Genomic DNA, 19,494 nt, shown 5'->3' with positions numbered 1-19,494 from the left:
CCCAGGAAATGGGTGAGATTAAATAAAACTGAGTGGGGCACTATCTAAAACCTTCATCTCCACCAGGGATGTTTCCAAAAAAGCCCCACTCCAACAAAAAGAAACAGCAAAAGACCTCCAGTATTTCTATCAGAAAAAGGAATAAGAAAAAACAGGACAAGGGCAGGAGAAGGGAGGGAGAACAGGAGGGAGAAGGGAAAGGCTTAATGAAGAACATCCCTTCTTAGCAGAAATGCTTCCATAAGATATACTTTCAAGTGCACATCAACATTTTTCCAGGCTTCATCCATCATGTTTCCATGCTTATCCTTTCATATTTCAGGTACCCATGTGCTTATGCGTGTTTATCTATGTATCTTAGCCTGTCTCCTTAGTTGTGGGCCAATTTTGCTTAAGCACTACACAAAGAACAGAAAGATAGCCTTTAAAGTAAGGAGCGTATGCCTTACCCATAAAGTGTCACATATGTGTGCAGACAGAATCTTGGGGGTGGGCAAGAAGCTATGAGTCAGTATTGCTGAAGAGGATAAGCATTTGTATTATGCACCAGCAGTGTAGCCCCAAAGCATTTTTGTAGGTTTTACAGGAAAATAGCTCTGCAGAGGAGTCTGGAGGAGGATGGTGAGATGGTTCTGCAGATATTTATGGTAAGCTCGTCCCACATAAGAAGGGGAGCTGGGAGAAATGCAGGGCTACTTCACATGTGGACAGTGAAAGCTGGCACTATTGCTTGGTGACATGGTGACTCGCTTCTTCAAAACAAAGGCAGTAAATAGAGTATTTCATGTGTGAGTGCTTGGGCTTGAGCTCCTCACACCTGGAGCAGTTCTGACTGAAGAAATGGCTATCCAACTACAGAATCCCATTTTGCAAACATTTCTGGATGGATATTATGCATCTCACAATAATGGTCTTTTATGCTGATTTTAAAGGATTTATGCAGTACTTTATGTAAATGTCATAATACCTCCTTGAGTGCTCTGGGTCTTTATGAGATACTCCATGTAGGTTGCAGTACAGGTATCTTCTGTTCCATGCAAATCACCTTACCAATGAGTCTTCCATCTGTTCCTTTGCACCCAGAGCTTTCACTTCCATTATTTACAGCGTGTTTTTCCATGAGATGCAGTGTGTGAACATCAGCTTACTCATTTCTTAAATATTGTATTTTCCAGTGCTAGCATAGACACTTGGATTACGAGAGCTCCAGCACAAGATCTGTCAGAATGTTTTGGCAGGTGCAGTTTTACTTGTTCTTTAACACGTCCCAGTTAATAAAACAAGCCTGTTATGAAAAATTTCAGGTATAATTAGGTACCTTCTTTTCAAATGGCAGTTCACCACTCTGTCTGAAAGAACCAGCATGTAGCATGTTTCTGGGGTGCCTGCCTTGTTTGTTACCTGTGATGGGCAATCTTACCATGGATACGAACTTTGGATCTGGCCCTCAAAGAGTGCAGGGGGATTTACAGGTCTCCTGAGGCCAAGAACTTTAGAAATATCTGGTTACTTATTCATTAAGTGGGTTTATGCATTGCATGGTGGCTCGAAGCCAAATCAAAGTAATTTTTCTCCATGTGTGTACCACTGTATGAGCCAAAGGTTTTGCCACAGTATTTCTGTTTGCAGAGGAAGACACCTCTCCTGATGACTGCTACCAATGGTACCAGGACCATCTGCATCTGAAAAACAGATCATTATTCTAGACTAACTTGTAGCAAAAAAAAAAAAAAAAAAAGCAATTCTTGTACAATTCTCATTTGTCTTCCAGGGTTAAATCACTCTGATCCTTGTTATCTATACTTCAGATCTCACCCACTCCTGCCTATAGAGAGCATCACTAATTACTGCTTGAGCAGAACACATATGCATAGCGTGATCCAAAATTAATTTATATGAGTTTATGTTAAGTATGATCTTTTGTAATCATCATTTGCCTTGTTTTATTGCATAAATGGTATGCTAGCAGTAACTAACACTATTAATATACTCCTAAGTAGTTGTGATGCATTCCAAATTATAAACCCAGTTTATTTATGCATCTCATTCAGTTTACTTTCTTATTCTGATAGTAATAGTCAATAGCTGCTGTCAGACCACTGTGACCTACAGCTAGCATGCATTAGTGATTCTGTAAAGAGTTGGGAAGAGAAACCAGAGCTCTCTATTCTTTTATTAAAACCAAGCACAGAACATTTTGAGGCTACCGCTGTTAATTTCAAAGGAAGCAAAACTGGGCTTGGACTGTGTGAAGAATGTAAAGCAGAAAGAAACCATTCCATAAATAACTCACAGTAATAAGAGATGAAGTTTTGGTCTTCAGTTATACTCTGTTTTTTGGCTCTAGGTCTATTACTATTATATTCAGCATTACTAGGTACCGGTGATGTCAAATGTTTCCACTGAAAATTCCCTTCAATTACTCCGGTGGAAAATAACATGATTTGTATAACACAGTCCTGGTGAATTTGTTTGATTTACACAGATTTTGAGGTTATCTATATGAATAAAAGCAAGTGTCAGACAAACAGTATCCAGTAGACCCACTGATTTCACTGAAGATTGAATAAGTGTGAATCAAGGCACAGCTTGCTCTAGAGGAATGTAAGGAAAGGGATGTATGCATTCTAAAAGATGGCACATTTTCAGCCACAATGGTAAAGGAATGACTGTAGAGGTTCATTCCTTATCTGACTTACAAAATAAAAGGAAAATAGCAGCATGATGTTAAAAAGGAGCTCATAAGACACGCTACCAAATACTAAATTAAAAACTGAGCAACCAAAATGGCATCCTTTTCAAACAAACAAACAAAAAAAAAAAAAAAAAACCTGGGCAAAAATAACTTTTTTTAAAAAATACTCTGTGCAGTAACACCATCACTGATCATTACAGAGATAACAGGATGGTGGAACACTGATAAGACTCCCAGGCTGCAGCAGGGACTTCCGTGGCATGTGGCCTGGGGGGAAGGGGGACCCTTCTCTCCAGGCAGCCCAAGCCCAAATTGCAAACTTGGAATCATACAATTATTCAAATTGGAAGGAACCCTTAAGGGCCATCCAACCCCCCTGCAATGAACAGGGGCACCTAAAGCTAGGTCAGATGCTCAGAGCTCCATCCAGCCTGACGCTGAGTGTCTCCAGGGATGGGGACATCCACCATCTCTCTGGACAACGTGTTCTAGTACTTCACAACCCTCATCATATATATATATTTTCCCTTCTATCCAATGTAAACCTTCTCTTTTTCATTTTGAGACCATTTCCCCTTGTTTTTTCACAAGATACCTTGCTAACGTCTATCCCCTTCTTTAGATACTGAAAGGGTGGCCTGGCTGTCTCGAGTCCTCTGGAATCGACCCAAAGCAACGGGGCTCTGTGGCACGGCTGCCATATGGGTAACCCCACAGAGCTCTCAGCGTGGACTTTATTGACTTGGCTACCTCGTGGAAACCCGGTTCCTCCTTCCAGGTAACTATGAAGCCCATCATGAGGATTTTTGTGGTGCGACAACCTCACGCTGACTCTTCTCTCCGAGTGAGCCCAAAACAAGGCTCCATTCGCAGTCCCTGGCTCCCACAACAGCCAGGGCACGGCAGGGCTGCGCAGCCGGGAGGTCAGGCGCGGAGACACCCCGCCAGGTGAGCGGGCCGAGACACGCGGCCGTGCCCTCGCGGTCCCCGGTCTCGCCGCCGGCGGGCAGGGCCGGGCGGCTCCGGGCGTGAGTCAGTGCGAGGGGCGGGGAGCGCGGCGCGGCCGTGCCGTGTGCGAGCGAGCGCGGCTCTGCCGGGCGGAGGCGGGGGCAGCGTGTCCGGCCCAGACCCCTCCTCCCGCCTTCCTCCGCCCGCCCGCTCCCTGCGCGCCTCTCCCGGGGACGCGGGAGACGCCGTCGCCGGGCCCGGGGCCTGGACCGCGCCGGGCTCTGCCCCGTCCTCCCTCCGGCCCCGCCGCCCCTTCGCTGCCCCGCCGCGGGCTGGATGCAGCCCGGCGCCCCGCGGGGGCTGCAGCAAGATGGCGGGTAGGTAGCACCCCCCTCCCCCTCCCCGCCTCACGCCGCCTCCCCCCTCCTCGCCCCCGCCCCGGCTCGGGAAGCGCTTCCCGCGGCGGCGCCCCCTCCTCCCCCGTCCGGCTGCGGGCCGCGGGAGGCGGCGGGAGCCCCAGGCGCGGGGTCGGGGCGCGCTGAGCCCTGGCGGTGAGGGCAGGGAGCGGGGGGCCGGCTTGCGGGTGGGACGGGGCACGCGTGGCGGGGGGTGCGAGCGCGTCGGCCCACGCTGCTTGTGTCCCGCAGATCTGTCGCTGCTTCAGGAGGACCTGCAAGAGGAGATCGACGGATGTGAGTGGGGCTGGGGGGCGGCGGGGGGCTGCGGGCGGGCGAGGAAGTGGCTGAGAGCGTGGATGCCCACGGTGCATTGTGGGAGGGGGAGGGAGGGAGAGAGGAGGCGGAGGCCATGCTCCGCGCTCCCCGCTGTACATGAAGCACACCGGGGCGGGTGCGGGGCCGGCCGGGCTCCGCCGGGCGCTGCCGCGGGGGCGCCGCGGGAAAGTTGGCGGCGTCCAGCGGGGTGCGTGGGGAGTCGGGAGGAGGAGGAGGAAAGGGGGGAGCGCGGGCGGGGCGGCGGTTAACGGGCGCCGGGGGCCGCCCCGCCGGGAGGTGTGGCAGCGCTCGGCCGGCGGCGGCGGCGGGAGGTCGGCGCGGAGAGCGGGTCACCGCCCCGCGCTCCGATGGCCGCGGCGGGCGGGGAGGAGGGCGCCGGAGCCGAGCCGGGAGCACGTGGGTGGCTTTTTGTTGGGGTTGTGCTCCACGAAAGGGATGCGGAGAGGGTCGGGAGGGAGATCTGTCAGGGAACGCGGGGCCGAGCGCGGTTCAAAGCGCGGCTCGGGGGTGTGGAGCGGGCTGTGAGGCGCTGCTCAGGTGAGCGGCGTCCGCCGCTCCGCCGGAGCTCGAGCGGCGGGGAAACCGCACGGAAAGTGAAGATGGAGGCAGCGGCCGGGCCCTGTGAGGCGGCTCCCGCCGGGCAGCCGCCCCCCGGGTGCGCTTGTCGCTGTGTGCAGGTGTTCGGCTGCTTCACGGCAGTCTACTCGCGGGGAGGTGGCAGGAGGAAAACCGAACCCTTCCTTTATTCTTCTTTCTTTGGCTTACGATTTCGTGGGAGTGACGTTTCAGCTTTTCAGGTCTACCTGTAAGCACGTTCCGTCTTCGTTTTCATTGTGGGGATCCTGTGTTTCGAGGCTTTTTGTTGCGTGCTGCCTCACACAAAGAGCCTTTTTGCGAGGCCCTGCTTTTTTTTTCTTTTTTCTTTTTCACTTTTGATCGTTGAAAATGCAGATAGTTTTCCCTGCTATTATTTGGTGGTTAGGCGGGGGCTTCCTTAGGAGTGACGCTTTCGAAGTGCATTCAGTTTCTATGAAGAAGATGATTTTTCTCGCCTGTCAGCCAGGAGGTGGAGGAAGATGTGACTGTATCATGGGAGAGATGATTCTGAGTCTGTGTGTTCCCTGATGGCGGTGTGAATGTTATGGGTTTGCCTTCAAAAAGGAAGAAATTCTGTGTGTGTGTATGGAGAGATGACTGAGTCCAGCTGAGAGCGTTCTGGAGGCAGGATAGAAATCTGAAAATCTGAAACCTCATTAAAAATGACTGAGGTTTTGGCAGAAGGAGATAAAAGTGAATAGCTTGATGTTTAAATGTATTGAAAGCAAACAAAAAAACTTCCACGGGAATCTCTGTGAATCAGTGTGTACTGTCTGGATGTAATTCAGGCACAGTGTGTGTTTTATGGTTCTTGATTCTACGTGGTTTTGTTCTGCTCAGGTGGTGGGTGTGAGCTAAAGAGAAACTACACAGGCTGTGCATCTCTGGGCAAGAGCACTGGGTTCATACCTTGGGAATAACCACATTTTCTGTCCATGAACAGCTGGTCTTATGCATTTTGTGAGAGTTTTCCCAAATCGTGTGTTATTTGGGATTGCATTCCATGACTGCAGAGGTTAAAGATGCCTTGGGAAAAAAAGGAAGGAAAGACAAAAAGGCATGTTTCTTGCCTGGCTTACAAAGGCTGAACCCCACCCTGTAGTACACGTAAATATTTCAACTGTTCACAGCTCTTCTGAGCAGTGGGGTTAGAAATTGGTTTAGAGGTGTATTCCTGATGTGCTGGAATGCAATTGTAAGAAAAATGGATGTTCTTGCTTTTATGCACATGTGATGCTGGCAGCTGTGGCCCTGCTGTTAAATGCACTGAACACAAAAAAGTAAGTGATTTGTAAGAAAAGACTGAGATCCTCTGAATGGCTATTTATCAAAGTGAACAATATGGTGTTTTGTCCTTGGGTTTTTAACTCATCTGGTATCAAATGGTAGTAAAACATCTGTGAGGTACACTGGCGGAAAAAAACAGGAGGCATGGTTAAGGCTAGATGTGAATGTAAGGATCTAGATTGGATGTCCGAAGCTGGACCTCTGGTGAGGAGTGCGGCTTAGCATGTTGTAGCAGAGTGGGTGCTCTGTTCTAGCTCATCAGTGAGTCTAGGTTTGATTCTGGATGGCAGAGGTGTATTTTTTGATGATTATAATTAGTAATGTGATTCACCATTTTCTAATACAATAAAAGTACAGCAGAAAATAAGGATGCGATATCAAGGATGTGACTCTAGGTACCTTTTATTGGTCATGTTGTAAAGCAGGAGGAGGAAGTCCTGGAGCTGAGGAAACAACAATACACAGTTGCTGCTAAAAGTAATAAAGGAAGCATCAACATAGTTTTTCAGAGCTAAGAACAGCTGTTGTATGATCTTTGTCTTTAAGGTCTCTAGAATGAAAGAGAAGGCTCAGGGGAGCCCTTAACACCCTCAACAACTGCCTGAAAGGAGATTGTGGCAAGGAGGGGTCAGCCTCTTCTCCCAGGTGACAGAGATAGGACAAGAAATAATGGCCCTAAGTTGTGTCGGGGGAGATTCAGGTTGGATATTAGGAGAAACTTCTCAGAAGGAGTGGTGAAGCATTGGAACAGGCTGACCAGGGATGTGGGGAAGTCGCCGTCCCTGGAGGTGCTCAAGAACCGCGTGGATGTGGCACTGATGGATGTGGTTAATGGGCATGGTGGGGATGGGCTGATGGTTGGACTAGATGATTTTAGTGTGCTTTTTGAACTTCAGTGATGCTGTGATTCTGTTTTACTCGAAATTGGAAATATAATCAACAACTTGTACAACTGTACAATTTGTCCCAGCCCTCAGTCATTGTGCCTGCTCACTGAATGCTGGTCTACCCAAAATAGAGAACAGTGTGTTATTTTATCTTTGGAGTGCTGTTTTAACGTTGCTTGTAAAGTGCAGTGTACCTTTTCTTACAGAAAACTTGAGGAATATTTATGTTAACTGCAACATTCGTACATATTGGTAGAGCGGTGAGTTTGCTAGTAGAATAGTGGGTCTGGATATGTGTGGAAAGGGTCTATTTAAAAATTGTCTTCTGTTTATTTGTTTAAGAGGTCAGAGATTAAACAGGAGCTTTTGTAAGAAAGGCTTTTAGAGAGTGGTTGATAAACCAGCTGGATTGACTTTTAAATAATTAATTTCATCTTTGCTTTGCATTTCTATTTTGCAAGCTTGGTATTTTCTGCTCTTGGTTGCTTGGAAACCACTGGAAAGCTCTGATTTTTCTTGACTTTTTTTTTTTTTTAATTTCTCCAGGTGAATGCATACTTTACACCTGATGGTACATTACTCTGATAATTTCTTTAACTATTTGCATAGCTTAGCAAGTGGCATTTCAGTATTTTATTTCCTCAATTCCGGTGAATATTTTTTGCTTCTATGCAGGTAGCTCTTGATGTCAAAAGCTACGATAGTAATTAAAGATGTTCTTTGTATCCCGTATTCAGCCAGTGGCTTTTCCTTGTTTGGTAGTCTGAAGTTTTTCAAAAAAAAGAATCTTCAGTGCGTATTTGCTGGCTGGACCTGCAGAGGGTTATAAAAGAAATTCAGTTGGTAAATGTGAGTACTTGTTGTGAAATGCAGCTTTGTTACTTTGTTATTAGCTCTAGTGTCTTCCCCTTCTAGGGTCCATCCCTCCCTACCCTTCAGTTAGTGACACTCAATTGCATTTCATCCATGTAGAAAGGAACGTAACGTAAATCTTTGTGTAATATCTGTGAAGATTAAAAAAGGAAAAATGGAGAAAAAATATCCATAATGGCAATGAGGTGAAGATTCCAAGTGGAAGCTTGCAAGAAGATTCCCCATCCCGTTTGGCCACTGTGCAAAATAAGAAAATGGTTCAGTTTCAACTGGTCAGTTATTTAGACTGTTGCTTTCCTTCGTTTTGCATCTGAAAGCTGATGTAGTATGTGCAAAGTAAGAAATGAAAATGTGGCTTTTGTTCAAATACTTGTTTAGCGTGTACAAAACCGAAATGGAATAGTGTAGTAAGCTAGAAGCATAAAATACCTTACACAAATAATTGCAAACTAAACAAAAGGAGTATAGAATTACTTATTTCTGCTGATGAATAAGAAGTTATTTATGACTGTTCCTGGATGGGTTGATGCTTCTGCAGACTGAACCGATCATTTCAGAGAGATGCCATCAGGTGTACCGTGGTGCTTGCTTCTTTCAGGCTGCTCACCGATGTGTGCAGGATGTGTATGCTGAAAAACAACCATCTGTAATTAGAATCTAGATTGTGAAATGAGATTGCTTTACTGAATTCAGGTTTGTAATTGTGATTTAAATCAGTAGAGGAAAGAAATTCTGATTTAATAGCTGTATTTAGTATTGTTTAGCTCGACATTCAGATTCTGAAGCTTTACTGTCATGTTGGAAAACTGAGTGGTAGTTATTGTTTTCTGAAATCTTAGCATTCAGTGGTCCAAAGAGCATAAATAGCTTTGTTAACTGTAGAAAACTGTTAGTGGTTGGATTTTACTAGTGGATAAAACAGTTATAAAGGATTACAGGAAAAAGAAGAAAAAAAAAGACAACCCAGTAAGTTTAATAGCTATCTGCTTTGAGTATTCCGTTCTTTGGCATTGATTGGAAAAGGATAGCGGGTCTTTCTAGCCTTTTTATGCAGCGAATGAATGAACCACTTATTTAGCTGAGCTGAAGTAAGTGCTCTCTGAGCATCTGCAGATGTCGAAAGCTAGTTTATCACTGACCATATATTCTCGTTCCAGGCAGTCAGCAGATCTGCTGGCGTTAGCAGTGAGTTTGTATTGGTCGAATGCATTAATTGAATTATTCTATTAGTCTTTGGGAAGTGCACAACTATTTTCCCACACAGAATCTTATTTCCGTTTAAAGTGTTTTAATTTCAGTTTCATTTTTGGATTTATTTTTGGTTATGCTTAAAGTCACAGGTTTTTTTTTTTCCCAATAAAACTGGTGTCAACTCACAGTCACAGCTTGATACTGTGTCTTAACTTCTCTTTTTTTGTTTTTTGCTGCAGATTAAGCATCGTATACTGAGATAACATACATTCTACATATTAAAATTCACCGTGCCTGTCCTGCAGTAACATCAGAAGCTTTTGTATTGTGGTTGCTTTACCACAGAAGAAAAATGAGAAGAAAAAACTTTTGTTACGCTGTCACTTGTTCTTTGTAGGCTGAACACCAGGTCATTCCTTGGACTTAGTTCCAGCTTTCCATGTAGTTCAGCTTCCAATGTGACACTCAAATGCTGTGTTGCAGTGCTGGCCTCTTGGTCTCCTCGGAGGCGTAGCTCTGGTGAAAGAGTGCCAAGATATTCTGAGTTACTGTGTTGGCGTTTCAGTAGTGTGCAATCTTTAACCTCTCAGTTGTGAAAAATAACAAACAGGAATTAATGGCAGATGTTCTGCAGTGCTTGGAGTCAGTTCTCTGGTGTGACTGACGCTCTGTTCAGTTGGGAATCTAATAAGCAGTTTTCAGTGCAAATGAAGCATACGTGTTAATTCTGTTGTTTCCCCTGGAGGTCCTGTTTTAATTCTCCTGACTCTTCATTTTATTTCTCTGCCCTTTGATGTGGTGACTGATCCTCACAGAAAGTGGGAGACTCAGGGGGATGGCTGTGTCCCTGTGGAATTAGTTTTAGCAGTCTCACGTAGGTAGTGGCTTGTCTCTTTCTTGAGAAGCGTTTTAGGATCTTAGAGAGGAGGAGATGATGTGAGGAAATGGTTGTTCTTGATTCAGTACAGGGTAATGAACCTTCCTTGTGCAGCTGCATGTGCTTTTTTTTTCCATTACACCTAGCAGAGGATTGAAGAAGAGGCAATTTTCCAGGCTTTCAGCTTCCCAAGGTCAGCCACATCACGTTTGATGTGGAAATACACTTTTCACCAACCACCTTTTATGTTCCCTTCTCTGGCAGGAATCCTCAATTAAGGTTGCTGGCTCCTGGGTGTTTGTGTTGGGTTTTCTTTTGGTTTGTTTCGTCCTGATGTTTTCCTACGGCTATAGGTGTTCTCTGCCTTCTCTCTTTTCCTGCTTGAAAATGGGGAAGGAGGGAGAATGTCAGGAAAGAGATGAAAACTATTCAAAGTCTTAAGATAAAGTGAGACTTTGGTGTTCACAGACTTGTTTCTGCTGACCTATTGTGGAGGTGGTAGACTGCAGCGTGATAAGGATGAAATGTGTTTTGTCTCTTCCTGCTAAGGCTTCCCCTTGGGATGTGCAGAAAGTTTTCTCTTTAAGAGTGTAGTTGCTGCAAAAGATGGCTTGTTGCACTAGCAGATACAGATGTAACAAACAGCTTTTGCCTTGAGAGCTGGAATAACAATTCTGCCCACCCGAGAGTGAGCCAGGGACAGCTTCCCCTGGAGGAAACCAGACCTGTAGGACTTCTCTGTCTGCTTTGGAAGGTATAGCATAAGAAAAAATAATGTGGCTTTTTCTTGGTTTGGGTGGGATATTGCACTTCTTTCTGTTAATAGGGAGTTAAAACTGTGTCCAGTTGTGCTTTAAAGAAGCATCAGTGTATGTCTGTGAATAGTGTTTGTGATAGCAGAAAAACCATGGTAAGAGTTGGAAGTACTGGTTTGGTGAAGTGAGTTTGTTTGCTTTACTATTTCTAAGACCAAGAATAAGAAGAGGCAAACAGCACAATAAATATGTGTCAGTCTGGGATGCAATTTTCATAAAATCTAAAAATATTAGTTAATAAAAGTGTCATGCTATAGGAATGATAATGCAAACTGTTGGAATGCTTTTCTCTGCTAAACAGGCCTGTTTAGGTATTTTTTTGTCTTGTTGCCATAGTGTCTAAATAGTTCCCAGATATTTGAATGTAAAAGAGACCACCTTTTCCTTCCTCTCTAGCCTGCAAGAGAAACAGCTTGATTGGTATGCAGGGATACTTGGAGTGCAAGTTTGCCTGTATGTATGATCTATTAGAGGAAATTAATTGGGAAAAAAAAAGGATTGAAATTAACTATCATAGTTTTTCTTTCTTTTTCTAAGAGTGACTCCAATATATTCAGTACTTCCTAACCTTTTCCTGTAGATCACACTTTATTATGAAGAACTGCAAGAAGAAAAACAGACTGAGGAGTTGCAGAAAGAATTTCAACCTTGGAATGCTTGGGAAGCACAAAGGTTTATTCCACTAAGAGTCTTGAATTCTGTCAGAAGAAGTCTGAAGAATGTTGTTCAGGATTTTAGTGGAAAGAGGAGAAGTACAGTTAAGAAGTGCAAGGTGATATCTGTTGCAAAGCTGTATTTTATAGCCAGTGGTTGTCTGTGTATGTGGAAGTCACAGAGCTTGCCTTCTCAGTGCTTAACCTAAGTGGGCATATTTGAGTGACTGTGCTTGAACCAGCCAAAGTAAACTACTGAATCAAGTGGAGCAGTTGGGTTTGTAGCCGATGTGTAAGAATTCATGGTTTCAGAGCGTTGCAGAACTAGAACAAACCTTCAGAGCATTTATGCCATAATGTTAGAGCATTTGAGCTCTTCTGTTAGCCCAAGGTTGAAGTATACCCAGTGTGAACATGATGTTCTTGTGTGTAATAGATACTCCATTAGGGGCAGGGCTTGAGTATTTCTCCAAGCAGAGTAAGTGCGTGCATCCTATGGTATAGGATGAGGCAGAGCAGCTTGGCTGAAGATGGAAGTGGGTTCTCTTCATAATGCTGCGAAAGCTCTCAAATAGCCACAGAGTAGCAGTGCTACATATTTAGGGGATGGACAGCTTTGACTGCAAGGAACAAGAAAGTGCCTTTGATTAACTTCTTTGCTTGCATTGCCAGACTTGCTTCAGTCCAGCATCATTGCAGGAGTCTTAATTGCATGCGGCTGTTTGGAAGCGGCAATAGATGGGGGCTTAAATAACAGGAGACTTGGATACTGTGGTGATGGGCGTGACATGCTCCCAACAGGAAACTGTGGACAAAATATAAACTGTTGATTGTTTTAACTGGGAGCTCGGATGTCCTTCTTTTTGTGTCAGTTTCCTCTGGCTTAGCTTTTGTTGCGGGTCTGACCATGAACCGGTAGAAGCTATATTCTGCTGTTGTGCAAATTAATGGCTAGTGAGTAATAAGAAATGGAGATTTATTTTCCTTTGTTTCAGAGCACACCAGTATTTGCAGTGCTGCTTGTGTTTGCCTCAAAGAGACGGACCTGTTTGTAGCTGCACCTGTCCTTGTTGCTTAAAGGATTTTGTATTGCCCTTTGTTTTCTCTTACGTTTGATGAGAAAGACAACTCCTTTGGCATGTTTGATAACTGTCTTTTTTTTCTAAAGGCTTTTACTAGATGAAAATATTCCCTTAATCTGTTATGTTTAGTCTAGTGGCTCTTAAATTTGCTGCACCGTACTTGCCTAAGTTCTGTTTGTAAACAGCTTAGCTGTTGGTTTTGATTCCTGTGTCTTTCTTTCATCTGCTAAATGCTCCCCTCCTGAAGCCTGTAGTCAGGCTCTATTCTGATGTGTCTGCTCTGTCTGTGCTTCAAGCTGTTAGCAAGCTACTATGAACGTGCTGCACGAGGGCTAATGTGGTAAGCCTTGCAGTTAGCACAGTGACTTTGGGTCAGAACTGCTTTGCAATTCCTTCTTCTTACCTTTTTCCATGCTTGTTCTCACTCTCTTCTCTTTCCTTCCCACCCTCAAACCCAAGCCCACCCTGCCTGGAGTGCAGACAGTGAGGTCTGTGCATATGGGTGTGATTTACTATGCACAGAGCAGGAGCTCAAGAGGGGGTAGTGCTTCATTTTTGAAGGGAGAGACTGGAGGTGAGACAGAAAAGGCAAAGTGTGGTTCTTATTTCTGCTAATACGGTGGCCAGACCGGAATTATCACCCGCAAATCCTTTTTATCCGTTCACCAGTCTTGTATATTGCTGAGTAAAATCATACACTGTTGAAACTGGCATTTTTTTGCTGATAACATTTCAGGGTAAACCTGGACTTGAAATCTGCTATGTTTTTCTGCTGTGGTACCTCACAGGTGGGTCAGATCTCACTTTCTGGCAGTGGAATCTGTGGTTATCTATAAATGATGCCAGGCATGCGAGGTGGTGGAACTCAGCAAAACAAACAAATTTGGTAATATTTGCTATAGCATTTGATTAATGTTATTGAAGCAGCCCAGTAGATTTGTAAATGAGACTGAAACAGCACGACTGATGCTTTGGTCTGCAGAACTAGAGGTGGAATACAGTACATAATAAAAGAGTAATGATTTTCTAACTGTGGGTAAATAGTGATGTTTAGCTTTTATGCTCTACTAAGAATCTCACTTGCTGTGGTGGATTTCTCTTTTCAGAACATCAAGATGCAAAATGATTCTCTTACAGAAAATGAGACGGAAAATAATGTATTTACAATGTTGAAAGGCTGAGAATACTACTTGTATTCTGCAGAAATCTGGCTGCAAGGTGAATTTATTCTTTCATAGAAGACAGTGATTTAGAACAGAATTTGCTACAGTTGTTTTGTGGTATGATATCTGTGTTTGGGCTTGTAGAACTAATGTTTTTACTTTACAGTTAAGCACAAAAATTACTTGATTGAACAGCAGAATGAGAACAAAGGCCTTTCTGCATTTAATGCTATATTGACCTGAACATCCTTGTGGCCTAACAAATTACCTGTACTACACTTAAACAGAAACTTACAATTTAGCTACATTTGTAGCAATTGCCACAGGTTCTTTAATAGATCTGGAAAATGCTTTGGGAATGCAGATGATAAAAGGAGGGATCTAGATGGAAGTCTTGAATCTTTAAAATTGCATGTTGCTCACCTTTGAGAAGCAAAGAACCGCTCATCTTTAGAACGCCCGTTTTCTCATTCCTGCATTTCTGTGCCAAAGTGAAGGTTATGTTTCTGCTGTAGAGCTCATAGGAGATACAGAAGACTATGACAGACTTTGCTGCTAAGCAGTCTTTGGTAGAAAGTCATTCATGTATTACTAAATAAAAAAGTAGATATTTTTTCAGACATGATCTTTTGTGTCTATCTATAAAGATGCAGTATATGTAAGTTCTTTGTGAAAGATACTGTGAAGATGAGATGCAGAATAGAAATTACCTAATTTGAAAATGGGCCCATAGGCCACAGTCTGAAGGGGGTTGAGTTGTAAATAGACTTCCCTTTGTGTCTGACTTCTCAGCCAAGCTTTTCACTGGTTGACAAAGCACCTCTAAACTGTCTCAGCAAAGTGGCTTCATGGTCCATGGTAATAGCTGTGGCAAATAATTGTTGTGTCCCTGCTATAAACCAGGCAGTTTATAGGCAGTTGTATGTCTTACTGTATTCTTGATGTAGCATGCACCAGATGCAAGACTGAGACAAGCCCTAAAAAACGTATGCAAAAGACTTCTAAAGAACTGATCGGTTGGAAAAACAAGAACAGGGAGAAGTTATTTGGCTTGTGTCATGCAGCAGCTCAGTGGTAGTCAGATATTGAGACAATATCCAGTGCTTATTTGAAGAGCAGTTTGCAAGGTACTTATTAGAAACCCAAACCATCAGATATGTTAATGCATTTATACATTTTGCATTACTTTGTTTCTAGTGTAGATAGAAAGTAGCATCGCTGTGATTGATGATTTTCACATCATTGGTTGACTAATGGTCCTTACCCCACCACCATTAGCAACTTGGAACTAATGGGACAGGATTTTTTTAATCAGAACTCCTAATCTCTTCCAGGTCTGTTGCTTTCAGAAGTTGACAGTAACATTTGAGGCCAGATTCAGAGTTACTTAGGCACTCAACTTGCATTAATTTCAGTTGATTCAGTGGTGGATTGTAGCTTGAAGGCCTTCTGAGCATTTGGTCTTGGCGTCCTGGTACTAGCTTGAAAAGGTGGAGAAAAATGGGAAAGTGACCTATAGTGTCTCTGCATGAGGAGAGGAAAGCTCAGTTGCTTGGCATGCATTCTGAAGTGGCAGTGAATCTGAATGTTCAACATTTGAACAAGCCAAGACATGTATTCAAGTTGTTTTTTGTGTGTGTTTGTGAAGTATATAGCACAAAAGGTACTGTGTGCTTGGGTGAGTGCTCAGAGTTGCGTGGAAGGTGGAGGAGTGCTGAAGAGGCAGTATTAATATTTAGTTAAGCCTTTTTGACACCTTTCTGGATTAACCTTCAAGTGTAGAGGACTGATGCTCCTTTTAGCTTGCCTGAATCAGTGTCTTGATGGTGAGATTGAAAAAGGATGTGTAAGACAAGGTAACAGTACTTTTTTGTAACTATTGTCTGTTCGTGCAGGGATTGATTTTAATCACGCTCTTTTTCACAGTTGATATTAGTGTTGCTTGCATTAGAATGATGCTGTTTGTATAATCTCCTCTGAAGGAAATCTGAAATGCTGGCATTGACTAATGTTGCTCAGTATCCGTAGCAAAGACACATCAAATCTATTGTAGCACTAAACTTCATTTTACATTGCAGTGGCAAATCATACATCTTATTTTTTGTTTTAACTAGTGTGAGACCTCAAACAAATGAATTGGAAACAATTACTCGTTTGTTTACCATTGATATTTCTGAAAGAGAGTGGTTTTAGCAGTTTGTTTGACTTAGACGGTTTTTCACCGGGCAAAATGTATGAGAACATTCAGATCACTAAATAAAAGGCACCAGATATCCAGCCAGCTGTGGTGCATGTTTATGTGTTAAGACATATACAGATTGAGCCATCTTCATGTTCTGTAGCAGCTAAGATGATATCTTTGTTAAACCCATGTGGAAGTATTAGACAAGAATTAATGAGAAGGGAAAAGGAAACATTGAATGCAAAGTTGAAGTTGAGAGGAAAGAAACTAAAACTAATGAAGGCTGGTATAAGGGTAGGCGTATTTTTTTCATTGATGCATTTGATAGTTAACAGCATAATTAGGTGACTATATTTATAATATTTTCCTTGGTTTATGCTTTGAAATGTATGGTCTGATCTACAGACTTTGAAATAGGAATGTAAGATCCTGTTAAAAAATTAATTTCACTTGACTATTACAGTGATGCTTTTCCCCCCCAGCAGCTGAACTGTATTCATTTAGGTCTGTTAAGAAATTGATCAGAGTGCAGTGGTTTGGCTCCCTAGTGAAGCATACAATTATAATGATATATATAAAAAAAAAAAAAAAAAAAAAAAAAAGATAAAAAAAAAAAAAGGAGAATGCAGTTCATTTTCTTCAGTGGGGAATATACATCTGACTTAATTCATGAATGGATGCCACAGAACGTGTTTCGTCCTTGAAAAGTCTGTGTGTGAGTAGGATCTCATGTTCAGCAGTGAGGTAGGTCTCTGTGAGAAAGGTGTGGGCATAGCTGTCTTGGCCTAGCTACTAACACAGGAAAACTTCTACATTCAGTTGAATCAACGAGTTGAATTTACATCTGTGGAATGATGCAATCTGTTCCTTGTTAACTTGCCTGGTGTAAAAATCTAACCTGCTGCATCAGTGCATTTTTACCTTCCCTCACCTTTTCCTGTGATAACTGATCCAAACAAAAAGCCCTGACACATGGGAAACAAAACAAAACCCACAAACCTGAACCCTGTGCTCGGTCTCCTAAGGTCTGGGCAAACAGAAGTTCAAACAGTTGTGTAAACCTTGGGTTGCCAAGTGCTTTCCTTTTTTGCTGCAACAGCTTTATGCAACTGACCTTTTTTTTGAGCCTCAGCAGTTTGTTATCCCTTGCCTTAGGCATATCCAAGAGCACTACTTTGTGTCCCCAGACTCCCCTGCTGTCTACTTTGTCTTTCACAGCTCCTAGCTTGCTTTCTTCCTTGCTCCTATTTTTTAAGTTCAAATTTGTAAGATTCTTTAAGAAGTACCATTAATGTACCCTTCTCTTTTTCCAATAATTTCTTTGTCTCATTTTGATTAAAGATTTTATATGCTATCGGTAACTGCACAGTTAGGGCCTACATCCAAGGATTTATTTATGAGCAATTAAACAGTGTCCGTTGATTCTCAGCATAGAAGGTGGGAGAACTGTTTTTGCTGGTAAAGTGATGCTATTAACTCAGTTTATCTCTAAAAATATTACTGTTGTAGAGAACTTTTGTTGTTAGATCTTTTGACATTTGAAATACGACAAAGACGACATTTAGCACATGGTACCCACTTATATATTCAGAATGTCAAACATAGAAATTAATCATACAATGTCTCATAACCAGTTTACATAATGCTGTATGAAACTCCTTTTCTCCGTTTGTTGGACTTTTACATTGATGGTATCTGTTTATATTTGCTGATCTTCCATAAGCTTTTCAGATAGATTTGGTCAGACTGAAGTTATGGTGTGCTGCAGTGTTGTATTTTCAGAAGTAAAGTGACCTGGGGTAGTTGTTGCAACTAAGCAGTTGTAGCTGCGGTTTTTGCAGATGTGTGTTGTATTTGCAGGGTGTTTGTTGCATGTTTGAGTAGTTTAGAGGGCATTTGGAAGCTAAAAATGGTAGTATTTCAAAGTCCCAATTTCAAGTAGCTCTACAGAGCAGGCATGGACCTCTTTTACATTTCATTGTGGTTTCTGTTAATATGAAGTTGCTTTTTGATGAGCTGGTTAGTAGTTCAGCAAAGTTCAGCAGGTGAACTTTGGTAGTCAAATATAACAACACACATCTGAACATTTAAATGTGCTTAATTCATTCATTTTTAAAAAACTTTTGTGTTAGATGATGTTGTATTAACTTCTTATCTCTGGGCTAATTGCACCTATGATTTTAGGCTGTATGTTCAAAAAGCTAAAAGTCAGTTGCCTGATTAAAAAAAATGTAAGGTATATAGAATACTGGTGGTCAGATTAAACCATGGATATTTAGTGATACATCGTGTTTGGGTATTTAGAGGAAATCACTAAAAATTCATTTAATCCTATTTGTAGATAATCATTTTTGTATAGAAGAAGCTTTCTGGGGTTTGGATAAACTGGGGAAGTGATTTAGTGTGGTTAGTAAACGTATTGTCATGGGAGCCTAGCCTAGAATTCTGTATTTCAGACCAACAACAGACATCATTTTAGTATTAAACTACTGTGATTGTAAGGAGTATTTCTGATGTCTCTGATAGTTGGTGTGGATGACTACAGCTCAGAGTCTGATGTGATTATTATACCTTCAGCCCTGGACTTTGTCTCACAAGATGAAATGTTGACGCCTTTGGGAAGACTGGACAAGTACGCTGCAAGTGAGAACATATTTAACAGGTATGCTTTTTTAATGTTCTGTCTGGCTAACAATATGCAAAACCATTCATCTCATTCAAATCTGATGGAAGTTAATTTGCACGAAATACAAATAATAACTATTTTTAAAAAACATACCTAAGAATTCTCCGCTTTCCACTCCTCCTTTAGTTTACTGATGCTGCTTCTACTTACAGAGAGCAAAATAATCTTGGTGACAAAAAATGTTTGCTATTTGAGGCTAATACTGTAGTTATATTTTTCCCTTTTTTGTTTCTGTTATGCCACTAACCTAGTTGCTTCACTTTAGCAGCAGGGGTGTTGTAGAATATTTCACAAGCCTGCATACACAAACACTGCCATGGGATCTAGAAGTTCAAAATCAACATTTATTAGCATGTAATCTTAGCTGTAAAGACTTAGAAGATCGTGGAAATGTACAGAATATACTGAGGTTGACATTTTCTGGTGTTTTATTTTAACAGAATTTAATTTGGATCTCCCAAGAACATCTTTATTAAAGCATGCTTGCTTTTACGTTGAATTCTCTAATTTAGTAATGAATGGAACATAAGTTTATGATCAACCATCCTATAGACTAATCTCTATTTTATTGTTCATGACCCCTGTTCTGTAAGGATTTAACCATGTTCTTAACTTCAGTCATGTGAAGTGTACTTAAAATTCCATACTCCATATGTAAACACTTTCCAGTTTGGAATCTTTGTTTGTTTTCCTTCCGATTTAACTGAATTTAACAAATGTGTTACGATTTTTCTTATAGCCTGCATAAATTTGTATGTATAAATTAGTTCCGAAAAGCCTGATTTTAAAGTTTTCTGTTTTTTGGAAATTGCAAGTTTGTTGTA

At 42.3% G+C, this 19,494-nt stretch overlaps 1 protein-coding gene across 1 annotated transcript in view; it reads left to right on the top strand.

Moving 5' to 3' along the window:
• Positions 1 to 3,436: 3,436 nt before the first annotated feature.
• The window catches only part of PPP4R1 (protein phosphatase 4 regulatory subunit 1), a gene marked incomplete at both ends in the record, with an annotated part of 54,545 nt that continues 38,487 nt past the window's right edge, over positions 3,437 to 19,494 (top strand). The window contains 5 exon segments of the mRNA XM_079533879.1: positions 3,437 to 3,477; positions 3,479 to 3,541; positions 3,543 to 3,643; positions 4,291 to 4,335; positions 18,511 to 18,646. Of these exon segments, the coding sequence (XP_079390005.1) occupies positions 3,437 to 3,477; positions 3,479 to 3,541; positions 3,543 to 3,643; positions 4,291 to 4,335; positions 18,511 to 18,646 (386 nt within the window).

The sequence above is a fragment of the Tetrao urogallus genome, assembly GCF_951394365.1.
Source record: "Tetrao urogallus genome assembly, chromosome: 3".
In the NCBI taxonomy this organism is placed as follows: Eukaryota; Metazoa; Chordata; class Aves; order Galliformes; family Phasianidae; genus Tetrao; species Tetrao urogallus.
The sequence above is the reverse complement of the archived record's forward strand: the minus strand, read 5'-3'. Positions and strand labels throughout refer to the sequence as shown.